The 14978-nt window shown below is 34.5% G+C and overlaps 1 protein-coding gene across 1 annotated transcript; it reads right to left on the reverse strand.

Annotated features, from left to right (window-relative positions):
* Positions 1-307: 307 nt before the first annotated feature.
* On the reverse strand, positions 308-13255 carry LOC140437622 (venom acid phosphatase Acph-1-like). Its single transcript, XM_072527237.1, has 4 exons — positions 13133-13255; positions 7850-7954; positions 1298-1832; positions 308-866 (listed from the first exon to the last, which is right to left on the reverse strand). The coding sequence occupies exons 1-4, from the start codon at positions 13241-13243 to the stop codon at positions 427-429; spliced, it is 1191 nt and encodes a 396-aa protein (XP_072383338.1). The 5' UTR covers positions 13244-13255; the 3' UTR covers positions 308-426.
* Positions 13256-14978: the final 1723 nt, after the last annotated feature.

Below are 14978 nucleotides of genomic sequence, written 5' to 3' on the forward strand. Positions count from 1 at the left end.
TCCCCATCTTTATGCCGTTGAACATGTCACAACCTCAGGACAAAAGGGAGCCCAGTTTATGTAATTATATTTTATTCATACCTGTCTTATAGTTCTGTATGCTCATAAAGAAGTTTATTATTAGTCATTGGAACATGCCGTATTGGCTATGAAAATTTCACCGCTTAATATAATTTTAAGTCTTAAACCGGTACGGAAAGTGGCACATAGTAATTCACTCGAAGTTAGTTTTGCAAGTATTGGCCACCAATATTGGCTGAAAGGAGTTGTAGTATTGATTAAAAAGAAATATGCTATATTCTTTCGATCTTGTTGACATATTTGACATTTATTCGTTAGATTGTAAGCCACACCATTTCAAAAAATAAAACATATATTTTTCTTTAACGATTGCAGTTTTTTTAATTCATATTTAATCAATTTATTTTAAAATATGTTTCTAAGTCGTTCAATTTCACCAGTTTCTATAAGCTGCTTGTACATATTTTCAGCACCAATTGTTTCGAATGTCGTTTGGGCATTACACTCTTCAGTTCTGGTATCAACATCTACGACTATCTCACTCAATCTTTGTCTAACTTCATTTAAAGGACAATCCAAAGCACATCCCCTGATAGAAACCTTTTTGAAGTTGGATCCATCTTTGCTCCACACATTTACAAAATAGTATCCCGAAATGTTTCTTAATTCAAAATACACACTGCTCGCGAACTCTGGAGGATAGGGTGGATTAAAAGCATTGAGCGCGCTCAACATAGCTGCAACATTTGAATCGTGTCCGCTGTACATTTTGAACTGTTGTGTTACTGAACCATTTATTTTGTCGTCAAAATAATTAAGGATGGAATTTAGAAGAGTTCCTGAATCTGTAATAAAGAAATTGAATTATGTTTTATTTATGACATTAAGATTTTTGTTCAAATGAAAATAAAAATCATTCCATTTTATATTTTAGTTATTGAATTTTAGACTGTCATATTATTGAACTTTCATAGATTTTTTCTTTGATGTTGCAGCAACTTGTTTATCTTCGTAATAGTATAAAAAATGTTAAAATAGTGCAAAATATTTAAAGGTCTAAGTTTAAAGATCCTAAAATATTTCCAACTGTAAACTATCTAATTTATCTATCATTAAATAACAACAAAGATGCTTTAATAAGTTAAAGAATGCATAATCTTTAAGAAGTATAAACCAAGCTTTGAAATATTACAACTACACTTTAAAGAAAAGTTGCCGAACTATGTTAAAATGAATTTGATTATATGTAAATACCTTTATATAAAAATATACTTACAATATCGTTGTAGTTTAGTTGTGAAAGACATTGAATGAAAGTAGTATCCCATAAGTTGTGTTAATGGTTCTGGATAAATATTTGAAGCCCACCGTGGAAGACGAAGACCAGCAGTAGATTCACTTTTAAAGCAATCAAACACGGAGTATGCTTTTGATAGGGTTGTAATATTTTCACCTGAATACTTCGATAAATATGAATACACATCTGCATACTCTTTGTCTATAGTTGCATACAAATCAGATGAAAGAACTTTGGCGAATTCTGGTGTATATGCAGCGCAGTTGGGGAATGTTTCCCAAATATTAGAATCGCCCGGATGTAGCGGAATGGGCTGCCAATCAGTTGGTCGTCTCCATATTTGATCTTGTTTGGCTGGATAAAGCCCGTTAAGATTTACTTGTCCTGACATATGTGTTCGATCGACATCTGTAGTCTGGGCATAGAAATCATTTTTGTCATATTTTTCTGACAGCCATTTACCATATCGTTTCCTAGTAAATTGTCCCAGCTCATAGTGCTGTTGTTTCCCTAGCTAAAATATAAGAAAATAATATAAAATTAATGAGAAGTTACATTAAAAAATCTCAAATGTTTGAGGCGGCGCACTATCTTATGATGCTTTTTTACTAATTTCAAGATTCCGTAAAGTATTATTAATTTATTAGTTACATTAACTAGTCTCTTCCGCTATACGAGACGCACTGTCGCATTGTACGCACATAACGCGTCGGTATATGATTTATTTAGGTGTCAGTGGGACGCTGAAGTAATAGGTGTTGAATTTACGCCATTCCGTGCCGCAGCGCGCCCGACTATGTAAGTAAAATTAGTTTTGAATTTGATCTTTTTATTATTTTTTTTTTAGTAAAATATTTTTCTGTAATAAAAGGTAGTCTAAGGTCTTTAGATGTAGTTAATAAGAGGCAGTTAAAGTGAAGTATTAATTGTAAGAAAAAAAAATTCTAGATATAAAAATTCTAAAAAATATTTGACGTCCACAGAGTTACAAGAGTTGGCTGATACAGCCCAACATAAAAAAAATTGTCTTGCTGCCGAAAAAAAATTACCTAATTTTGGTTAATTGACTTTTCTTGAAGACTTGCGACAGTGGACGAAAGGACAACGAAAATGTTTAAAGTTTGGTCTTTCAATGGTATGGAGGGAACCAAAAAATTATTTTGACGATTGTTATTTCTGTCTTGTAAATATATTATCGCAACAATGGACATACGTGGACTCATCCTAACCTGGATTTAGCAATAAGACCAATTCTACATTAGCTTGAGCAGATACCTATTCTAATATTCAGCAGTCTATGTACGTTACCAGAGGATAATGTCGAAACTTTATCTAAGGAACTACAGACTAATAGATTTGAGAAAGACGACAGTGATTTTGAAGGGAATTCAACACGTCCTGAGCGCCTTACTCAGGAAGAGCTAAGCGATCTTGTCAGAGATTTGAACAATCTAAAGGATTCTTCCGAGTTGTTTGCCCAGCTTCTTCACTCAGACACCAAAATTACATACTACCGTAATAGAAACAAAGATCGTTTGTTTTTTATTAGGAAGATGGTTTTTTGTAACAATATTAAAGGGTTATTAGGTTATTATTAAAAATGGGTGTATCGGAGTACTTCACTAGCGTTTTTTTATTGACACTTCCAAACGAAGTTTAAAGTGTGTTCTTCTACATAATGGCAACATGTATGGAAATATACCAATTGAGCATTCTTAAAAATAAAAGACCAATATAAAACAATATCGCTGCTGCTAAAAAACATCAATCACAACAACAACCACCCAAGTAGCATGTTAAGAGAGCTGACTAACTATAACGCAACCACCAGGACGGTACACAGAAGACCTAAACAGCAAATAGCCGGATATAGGGTCCCAAACGAATAAATGAAGATTGAGATGGTCGCAAAGTCGCTAAACAAAAAGAATGCAGTCATCAGAAAAACAACCACCCAAAAAAATCTTTCTATTTTAGGACTCTGGCGAGACGATACGGGTGCCAAGGCACTTAGATAAGGACACTATACACCGGGGTGTGTGGAGGCCATATACACCCTACAATGCACACCCCAACTCACCCACACAAATGTAGTGTAAGAAACTTAGTGTAAGAAAAAAAAGGGTAAGAATTGTACCGGCATTTCATAGTCCCAACGCCAAGGAAAACCCCCAAAAAAAAAATCGGTTGTTTTTCTCTTAAATTCAGCAATTATAGATTAAATTTATCACTAAACGTTTTAACGTAACTTCATCTTAATTTTTCAATATAGAAGGCCCATCAGGCCTTCTATACACCGCTCTATACACCGCAGAAGCGGATAGGCCCTTAAGGCGGATCGTGTGATACCGATCCTCTCGCGACACCCGAGCACTGAGGTCATGTGCGGCAAGCATGGGCTCAGTGGCCGGACACACATCAGACACCCAGCCGGCGAGGAGAACAAAATTTACTTTTGCCAAATCGGCGGCTGAGTGATCGAGCACACACTCTTTCCGAACATAAAGTCGACAGCCCAGGCTGTCGACTTCATGGACGGAACACACGCTATTTTTTTTTTTGTTTTAGGGACTCCAAGTCCCGAAGTGCAGTTACGAGTAAAATCTATAGAGTCAGTAAAGTAAATAGGGAGAAAAGCCTAGATGTGGCTACCCCTACAGTCAGGTGGCATAACCACAATAATTAAAAACGGGAGGTGTCTCATTACCCAAGGCACCTCTAGTAACTTTCAGATCATAAGCCTCCTCACGTATGTCACACGATGAGGAGGGGTGGTGGAAAACCTGGGAGTCAGATAGGTACCACTTCGAAGTGTGACCGGTTTGATCTTCGGACATGTGGATCCCATACTTAGTTTGGTATACACAATGTTCCTAGGGGTTGGGTTGATCGCTTAGAGTAATTGTGTGTGTGTGTGTGTGTGTGTGTGTGTGTGTGTGATTGTGTGTGTGTGTGTGTGTGTGTGTGTGTGTGTGTGTGTGTGTGTGTGAAAAACATCAAGTATGACCAACATTATTGGGCGATCTGTATTGATTTTAAGATAATGAACTTTCTCCTGGAACGACAAGATGGCTAATTTTAACAAACACAGTTGTCATATAAGTATTAAATTTCATTACCTCCACAGCCACTTAAACACAGGGTTAAACACAGACAGGGCGGCGGCCGTGGCGGCGTTGAAAGCGGTCTCTCGTCTATGGTACTTATGTTGTGCAACACAGACGAGCCGTCGTTTGTCAGCTCGCCGCGTCGGCCGCCGTGCGAACAAGGAAAAAACATTCTTTTTTAGGAATACGATTTATGAAGTTATTTTGTAAAATATGTTGTAAAAATATTTCATTTATCTACTTTAAAATAAATGATTTGATTTAACTATCTCAAGTTTATGATTATTTAGATATTTATATTAAGGATAAATACCTATCTTTTAAATTTATTCTATACGTTTTTCTACTTGCGTCATAAAGTGCCGCCGCGTGCACACTCTTGTGATTTTTAAAAGCCCGCCCACCGCCTACTAGAAGGTTAAGTTTGTATATTATATATTACTACAAATGTCCAAAATTTGACAATACTAGCATTGTACGGAAAATCGTATCCACTTCTAGCATTGTATCCCTTAACTGTACAATTTTCGAAGTAAACATAGTCATCGGACTTTGTTTAAAATAATTTCTGTACAATGTTCGAATATCAATAAGTAACCATGGGTCAAAGTTTGGGAGAATATGACAGATATCAATTCATATCGATTCTTACGATTTTTCCCATTTGTAATTAAAGACAAACAAACATCAATGAGGTTATAAATCTATAATTAATTAGGGCTTGTGACTTCTGGATTGTAGGATTAAATGTTTAAATATAAATGTAGGATTAAAATATTTTAAATTATCTGAAAATCTGAAATGTTTCACAAACATCTTCCCTGTATTATAGTGATGTATCTATCTCTGAAGCTTTGAAATAATGTTTTACTAACATTATCACTTTCATCATCATCATCCAGCCTCAAGAGTCCACTGCTGAACATAGGCCTCTTCCTCATGTTTCCAACCCCGTCTATCTTGCGCCGCTCTTATCCAGTTTTTATTGAGTCTTCTTAAATCGTCAGTCCATCTTGTAGGTGGTCGACCGACGCTTCTCTTGTCTTCCCTTGGCCTCCATTCCAATAACCTCTTTGTCCATCGCCCATCTGTCGTTCTGGCTATGTGTCCTGCCCATCTCCATTTTAGTCTAGATATCTTCTCGATGATGTCACTCACTCCGGTTCTTCTCCTGATGTCTTCGTTGGTTATTCTGTCTCGCAGAGTTATTCCTAACATGGACCGCTCCATTCTTCTCTGCGTGACTCTCAGTTTGGTAGCTGCTGCTTTTGTTAAGGTAAGTGTTTCTGCTCCGTACGTCAAGACTGGGAGGACGCACTGATCAAATACCTTTCTCTTTAGGCATGTGGGCAGCTCACTTTTAATTAAAAGTTTCTCTCAGTTTTCCAAATGCTGCCCACCCAAGGCCGATTCTTCTCTTCAGTTCATGAGTCTGGTTATCCCTGCCAATCATAATTTCATGTCCCAGGTATTTATATCTATCTACGAGTTCTATTTCTTTCCCACCAATACTGATGTTCTGGTTGGGTACCAAATTGGTCATGATTTTTGTTTTCGAGATATTTATATTTAAACCTACACTTTCTGTAGCCACAACGAGTTCCTGTACCATCTCTCTTGCCATACCTAGATCTTCAGCTATTATAAGTATATCATCGGCGAAACGTAAGTTGTTTAGATATTCTCCATCTATTTTTATTCCGTTTGTCATCCAATCCAAATTCTTAAAAGCATGTTCTAGCACCGTATTAAAAAGTTTAGGTGACATTGGGTCTCCTTGTCTAACCCCCCGTTCTATTTTTATGCGATTACTGTTAGTATGTAATCTGACAGTGGTTGTTGCCTGCAGGTATATTTTGTATAATAATTTAGTATATCTATAATCTAGCCTGCATTCTTTAAGCACCTGTAATATTTTGCTTAGCTCAACTGTGTCAAAGGCTTTGTGAAAATCGATAAATATTAGAACTAGAGGTTTATTGTATTCCACTGCTTTCTCTATTAGGGTTTTTATACTTTGTAGATGGTCATTTGTTCCGTAACTTTTTCGGAATCCTGCCTGTTCCCTTGGTTGATAAGTCTCTAATTTTCTTTCCATTCTCTTAACTAATATTCGCGTAAACAACTTCTCTAATTTTGCTTTGTCTCCTGCTTTGTGTAATACAATCATAGTAGCATTGTTCCAGTCTGTTGGAATATTGGCGCCGTGAAGGCAGATATTGAAAAGTTGTTTAATTTTTTCAAGTAATACATCCCCTCCAATTTTTAGTGCTTCTGATACTATTCCATCTTCACCCGGGGTTCGATTATTTTTCATTTTCTTCAGGGCTTCTTTGATTTTTGATTTTGTTATATCGGGCATTAAATCTGATCCTTGGTTTAATACCCCAGTTTTTAGTGTAATTGGAGGTTCCGTATTGTTATCTTTTTTTCTTGATCTATATAGAACTCTCTGTGTCGAACTCTTCGACTATTCTTAATATTTCATCTCTGTTCGTTGTTTCTTCTTCAGTTCTGTTTCTCAGTTTGTTAATTTCTATTTTCCCCTTTTGTACGCTCCTCTTCAAAACTTTCATGTTCTTATTTTGCTCTATTGCCTGTTTTGTTTTTTTTTACATTGTAGTTTCTTATGTCTTTTCTTATTGCCTTTGTGATCGTCTTATTTATTTGATTTACCGCTTCTTTGTTTGTAGTATTATCTCCTTTCATTTGTCGCCTTAGTTCTATAAGGGTTTTCGTGGGTTGACTCAGTTTTTCATCTTTTTTGCTTGTCGGACAATATTTAGTTTGAGCCTGTTGCATTGTGTTGACTATTTGTTTGTTCAATATATTGATGTCTGCTGTTGTTATATCTTTCAATGAATTACCAATATATTTTTCGAACTCCTGAATGTTAGTTGGTTTTGTCCATTTCTTTGGTTGTTTCTTATTTATCATTATTTAACATTATCACTTTATTGTAGAACAATTTCTTTTTATTATTTATATTTTAGTTTAAAACAGCATTTTATCAAATTGTCGATTCGAAAAAGAACAACTCTATATTTATATAAATAGAAAATATAAAAATATCAAATAATTAACAAGACTTATTTAAATTTGATTGGTGTGTCGCTTGTCAATAATAATCGATTCGAATCGATGAGGGTTTCGATAATCCTTTTAAATTTTGATCATTTCGGACGTTGTACAGTTTGGGGCTACAATGCTAGAAGTAGACAATAATTTCCGTAAAATGCTAGGATTGTATCTACAGCTGAAATCAGAATTTGGTTGAATAACCTGGACAAATCTTACTTTTTTCTGAGCGCAAAGCAGTATTCGGATATATACATAACTTTAAAACTTTAGGAGTAAAAATTCGACGATTTACAAAACAGTGTGAGTCAATAAAGGTGTAATATTTGACTAGTATATTACTTACATTTGTTAGCTGTCCTAGGTCAAGGCCACTCCAATATTTTGATAAATCAGTATACTGGTCATTTTTGAAAAAATTCGTGGGGGTCCTGTGTCCATGTCTAAACAACTAAAACAGAAACTTTTGGTAACTAACGACAAATTTTATTTCATTACAATTTTAGTTGTCCAATATTTTACTGTCTATTACTGTTACTGCTACTTAAACTCGGACATATTACACGTGGAGAGAAATACACCTTGCTCCAACAGGGTATACAGGGAAAGATCCAAGGAAAGAGAAGCATAGGGAGGCGTAGAATGTCATGGCTGCGCAACCTGAGAGAGTGGTACGGATGTACACCAAACGAACTTTTCAGAGCAGCAGTCTCAAAAGTCCAAATAGCTATGATGATTGCCGACCTCCGCCACGGAGATGGCACTTGAAGAAGAAGAAGAAGAAGTTACTTAAATAATTTCTTAGCAAGCTATTTACCCTATCACATTTGATATAAGTAATTTACACAAAAATCTCATCTAGACAATTAGATAATATCTTCCAAGAGATATGAATTTGGTATTTTAGAATATACTAATATGTAATGTGGCCAAGCCATTGATACTTAAGTTCAAACTCACTATTCTCTTCTTGAACGTAAGTTTAAATATCATAGTCACAACCTCACAAGTAATCTTGATTATGATGTGATGATATTTTTAGGAATACAAAATACCCGATCAGATTTTTAAAAAATAAACAAATCATTACAAACTTAATCTTACCATGGCTTCTTCCATGTCAGTTTGTAAATGCGTATATATATTTCATATTACACTATGGGATCGAAACATGGATTTCAAAAATAAATATTATACGATTGGAAGTCTTTTCAATGTGGATTTTAAGAGAAATTCTGAAGAGACGACAAAGAAAAAATAGAAAATTCAGGAAATATTAAATCTTCGTAGATAAAAAACTTAAAAAAAAATATTCAGCGATAAATACATATTTAGGCAAAAAGATTTTTTGTCTAATGCCATCTCTCTCTGTCTCACACACACATACAAATACATATTCACTATTAAGCACCGCATAACTCAGAGATCAATTTACCATAATATGGGCGAACCTTTAGTAATGTCAATGGCATCTTCCAAAGATGATCATGATATTTCATAATTTCTTAAATCAGTCTTAATGCCTTCATCTTCCACTTAACATAATATTCTTCTTAAGTTTTAAAAAATACATCACCCTCAGCTCAACTGCTTCCGTTCCTAATACCCAATTTGCTTTAAGATACATCAAGTATTTAAAACTTTTTTGTTGGCTCTGCATAATTTTCAAAATTAACCCAGATTGCAAAATTATTTTGCCAAAAATACTTAATCAACTGTACGGAAATTTTGTGTAGTTTTTTCATATTAAAACAATTTTCTGTGACAATTTTTAAGCTTCTGCGTCTGCGTGGCTTTTATATACCTGAAGAAGATTATTGAACAAACATTGATTTTTGACCGCTTTTTAATGAATTTTGCTCATTTTGTAATAATAATAATTATTTTTTCAATTTGAAATTAGTTCTTAAAAAAAATTGAATTTCAAAATTTTTTGTGTTTACAAATTTTTTCTAAAAAGGGGAGGTGCCACGAAAACATTAAATTTTTCTAAAATCCGTAAACTAATTTTCGAAACCAAATTCAGAATCTTGCTTTAAGCTGTGCCTTCTAAGAATTGCAAGGCAAAACAGACGTTGATAAAGATGTTAAGAGAGACATGGGGAATCTAAAAATTGCATTCCACAACATATCTCCTCAACTAAGAAAAATTCTTAGCGAATTGAAGGGGTGGCTGCAATAACCAGGTAGCTCCATATTTTAAAATTTGTGGGAAATCGAAAAAAACCTCCTAAAAATTCAAAATTAGTTTATTTTTGATTTTTTTTCTGCGGTGAAAGCATATAAAGAAAAAGTTTTTACGTGGTTTTTGTAAATATTATAAATATCATATTTTAATAAAATATGATATTGTTGAAAAAAAAAATTGGAGCTGCTTTGTCAAAAATATACAAAAAAAAAGTTTTAAGTTTATTTATATGTTATTTGGATACAAAAAGTAAAGAAACTAAATAAAACGTCCTTATTACATTATTAGCAAAATACAAACTAATCAGTGGAATGTGAAAACATAAAAAACAGGTAAAATTCTTCTTAGGTTACTAGTGTTCATCTTTAGTTTTGGGAGTTTGGCATTCTTCTGGCTCTACAGGAACAAGTTGTTGGTAGTACCACTTTTCAGCCTCGCCAACATACTGTCTGGCCAATTTCATGACATTTAATAGCTTATCCCTTTTCAAAGGCAACGGGGTATCATAAACCTTATTGTGTACTTGTGGAAAAATCGGTACACAAGATTTCTTTAGAAGAACGAAATCCTCAGTCACAAAACCATTCACTGACTCTGAGCACGTAACAGTCTCTCTATGTGTATCACTAAATTCGATAACTTTATATTTCGATAGGGTAAATTTTGCACCAGAACTATTTTTAATATTGCTTTTCTTAAAAAATGGCTCAAGAACTTTTTTCCTAGTTTAGAATCATATCTTGTTTAACAGTTTTTACAATAAACTTCTTACTGGTATTTGCTATCATGCGATTCCATTTCCTCTGGCAGATAAACTCTTTCTTTCTTTTTTCTTTTTCCACCAGAGCAAACGACATATCGCAGGAAAAAAACTATGCACAGGTTCGAGATAACGATGTCTTATTCTCTTGAATCTTCCATGCAATAGAAGAGATTGCCAAAAGTGAATAAGAACGGAGTTCTTGTTCTGTACAGCGCAGTTATAACTATACGCGCGCACTATAAACGTAAAGGGTTGTTACCTGCGGATCAATGTAGTTATTAATAAAATCGTGTAAGCAACTTATCACTTCATTTGGATATTTCCGACCCGTTATTACATCAAAAACATAAAAGTAACTCTTCGAAACGCTGCCCTTATGGATGCAAAATGGATAAAACCACAACTGGCGCTTGTAGAACACGTCACCAGAAGGAAAATGTGGCAGGGGCATGTTTTGTTCAAAATCAAATGACATGACTTCAACTCTAGGATCTTTCTTAGCCAAAGGAGTTTTTTCTATTAAATCTATATAGAAAGTATCAGCTTTAGTCATGTGCATACATTTTATTTTATTGTCAAGGATGTCGCAAGTTTTGCAAGTATCTGTTTAGAGTGGCCAAAGGTTCAATTAAAATTTTCCACAAATACACGCCGGTAATATGTGTATGAAAGTTTTGGCTTAAAGTCTGGTGTGTCTAATAGATTGTGCTGTTCTGGTTCATATTTTTTTAAATACAATCTGTGCGTAAGCCTTAAATTCAGTTCGGATGAAAGATATCTTCTGTTTAGGTTATCATTTCTGCTATAATGGCTTTTTCTTGTTGGAAAGCTATTTATATGATCCTCAATGGACTTGATAATATGATCTGGGATTTTATTTGGTCTAGTTTCATGGCGCCCTCGCATGTCCTTTGGACCCACTATCTGTGAAACCATATGAGTCGCCATATGAGTTAAGTGCAAGAACCAGGCAGCTCCGGGAGCTGCCCGGTTCTTGGTACAAACCGAAAGCAAGGTAGCTCCAAATATCGTTGCCAGTTTATGTGCCGTTATTAAGAGATACCCGTTTGTTGCAGGGAACGATCGGCCGATTTTTGTTACGAGTAAGTCACTGAAAATCTCATTTTCGTAAAAAAGTGGAGCTGCCTGGTTATTGCAGCCACCCCTTCAATTGGTTTCTAGTACTCGTACAGAGTATATCGGAATAAAAAGGAAAAGACAGTTAAGATTTGATTTCACGTACAGCGCGTCTGTGTATTCGTTTATACGTATTTAAGCCTAATAGGCCTCTTCAGAACGGCTTTCACATTCGCTCTGAACGTGAAAATAAATCTTTAGTGTCTTAGGAAGCAACTCTAACATGGCTTCGAATATACGCAAATAGCGACATCTGATATTAAAATTCGTAAACTAATTTTCGAAACCAAATTGCTTCTGAGGTGGATAGGGCATGTAATGCGGATGGAACAAAATGACTCAGCTAGCAAAACGCTTCTTGATAGACCCATTGGTCAGAGAAGAGGAAGACCCAGACCAAGGTTCCTTGGTAACATCGATGAAGACATGAGAAATATGGAAATACGTGCTTGGCGGAGGAAGGCGATGGATAGGGACGACTGGAGAGAAATTCTTGAGGAGGCTAGGACCCACGTAGGGTTGTAAAGCCAGAATAATGATGACGAAAGACCATTTAAATTTACCAGCATGTTAATTGACTGATTTTTAGGAAAGTTATGATGAAAATAGCAATGAGTAAATGCATAAAATTTTATAAGGATAAATTTACTGATCTTAAAAGTATTATTACATTTGAGTAGTACATTTGAGAGGGTTACAATTTCTTACCGTATTTAAATTGGCAGATATACTAAAAAATTTTTACAGTGTCGTAAATGCCAAAAGTAATAGATGCACATGACCATAATGAATATAATGAAGTTAAAAAGTCACTTAAAAATCAAATTTGGGATTAAAATTAAATAAGAAATAAATTTAAAATATCAGCTAGAAAATGACGAAGTGCAGATTGTGCTACTGAAAAACGTTCGTCATAAATATAGTACCTACTTGAAGAAGAAGAACTACTTGACGAAGAAGAACTAGAAACTGAGATAAAATACATTATATCAAATAGAAATAGATCAAATCAAATGTTCATCTTATTTTACTCATAAACAGATATCTTCCAAAACTACAAAAAGAAACTACATAAATCTTTTTTATACAATAGTACCATTTTTTTAGTATTATATTACGATTAGGTTTTATTGACAATAAAGAACTGTTTAATAAAGAAAGGTCGAGGCTCAACCAGGGCTGTAGTACTACTAATGATTATGATGATGGTGAACTATTTGATGGGGATAAAACCATTTGAACATAAACGAAGTTAAAGACTAACATAATTTTTGGTCGTTGATTAAATTATACAATAAGGCATATAGAAAAATTAAACAAAGTTTTGCTTGTCACAAAAGAACGAAAACTGCTTTACCAGAAGTCTAAGAAAAGATAGTAGTTTATTAAAAAACAGAAAATATAATTAAGATAATTTTATAATTTAAGTAAACATAAAAATACAATATTTTTAAATGTAGTATTAAATTGTTTATTGAAACAAAACCAGCACTAGTTACCTTCGTAAGGATAGGGTTTAAAAGACCTGTTAGTATACAAACCTGAACGACAGCTACCAATTGATTGGATGCAGCTTGATCTAATTCAGTGAGATCTGACGCAGCAAGCGCTGCTGCAAACAGAAGGACTAAGATCTGCACCTGACGGAACATGACGGTGTATGATGATTTCCAAATCTAGTCTATTTGTATTTATATCAATACATAAAGAGGAATTAGTACTTGACCTTCAGATTTTTAATTGTGATTGCAAAATCTTTATCCGAAATCTGACACTTGATAAGATCCGTTTTTTCTAATTTTAATGGTATTTTTAGGTTTGATTTACACTATACGGTGTGCTCAACAGAACCGATAGCTTGATATGCTACTCATTCTCTTTCGGTTCGAAATAATTTTTTTATTTTTACAATATCTAGTGAAAATATTTGGGAACAAATATCAATAGTCAGTGTAATCCAAAAAAAGAAATCCTATCAATAATCGAACAAGCAAGGAAAACATTCATGAGCATGAAAACATTTTTTACAAGATCAGACCTTAGTCTACAGCTTAGAATCCGAATGATCAGATGTTACACCAACGATATTGACGAGGATAAAGACTTCCTGAAGGAGAAAAGAGGAATGGATGAATGACGAGATACTCAATATGATGGAACAACGGAGACAATTTAAAAACAAGGATAACAATAAATACAGAGAGATAAACCACGAGATTAGAAAGATGATAAAGCAGGCAAAAGAAAAATACTTTGAAGAGCAATGCAAAGGGATCGAAGACCATCAAAATAAATATGATCTGTTTAACCTACACAAGAAAGTCAAAGAACTGGCAGGACTAAGAAAACAAAATCCCACTTGTGCAATTCTGGATAGACACGGTACTGCTGTAACACATACGGACGAGAAAATACAAAGATATGCAGAATATATCGATGAATTGTTCGATGATAAAAGAGGAGATCTGGAGCACATAGAACTTACGTCAGAAGAAATAGGTCCATATATTACAAAAGAAGAAATATTGCACGCATTAAAAACAATGAAGAGCGGGAAAAGCCCTGGACCTGATATGCTTCCTATAGAAATCCTAAAAATTCTAGATGAGAAGCACATTGATGTTTTAGTGACACTTTTGAACCAAATTTATAGTTCAGGCGTATTACCCAAAGAGTGGTTAATATCTATTTTTATTTGTCTCCCTAAAAAGAAAAACGCAAGAGAATGCAGCGATTATCGCACCATTAGCTTAATGTCTCATACGCTAAAGTTACTACTTAAAGTCATCCATAACCGAATATATCACAAACTGGACATAGACGTTAATAATACACAATTTGGTTTCCGCAAAGGCCTAGGAACACGTGAAGCTCTTTTTTCACTTAATATACTAATACAAAGATGCCTGGACGTCAATCAAGATATATACGCATGTTTTATTGACTATAATAAAGCATTCGATAAAGTACGACATAAACATTTAATGAATGTCCTGAAATCAAAGAAGATTGACTACAACGACCTCAGGATCATATCAAATTTATACTATAAACAGCGAGCAAAAGTACGTGTTAACGAACAGCTGTCAGAAGAAATTGAAATTAGATATGGAGTAAGACAGGGATGCGTATTGTCGCCAATTCTTTTCAACGCCTACTCCGAAGAGGTCCTGAAAAAAGCTCTTGAGGGTGAAACAGCTGGAATAAAGGTAAATGGAGTTCCCATTAACAACATTAGATATGCGGACGACACTGTGATTTTAGCCGAAAACATTGAAGATCTTCAGAGACGGATGACCAGAATAGCAGAGTATGGAAAAGAGTATGGTCTAACAATGAATGTCAAGAAGACGAAATTTATGAGAATATCGAAAACTCAAAGAAATA

Source organism: Diabrotica undecimpunctata, chromosome 3 (genome assembly GCF_040954645.1).
Source record: "Diabrotica undecimpunctata isolate CICGRU chromosome 3, icDiaUnde3, whole genome shotgun sequence".
NCBI lineage: Eukaryota > Metazoa > Arthropoda > Insecta > Coleoptera > Chrysomelidae > Diabrotica > Diabrotica undecimpunctata.

What these genes read in the sequence shown, in the direction of transcription:
- LOC140437622 (XM_072527237.1), bottom strand. Translation starts at nt 13,243, where the DNA reads ATGTTCCGTCAGGTGCAGATCTTAGTCCTTCTGTTTGCAGCAGCGCTT. An exon ending in ACCTAGGACAGCTAACAAAT is followed by an intron (nt 1,833 to 7,849) that starts GTAAGTAATATA and finishes CTTATATTTTAG; the next exon opens with CTAGGGAAACAACAGCACTA. An exon ending in AACTAAACTACAACGATATT is followed by an intron (nt 867 to 1,297) that starts GTAAGTATATTT and finishes TCTTTATTACAG; the next exon opens with ATTCAGGAACTCTTCTAAAT.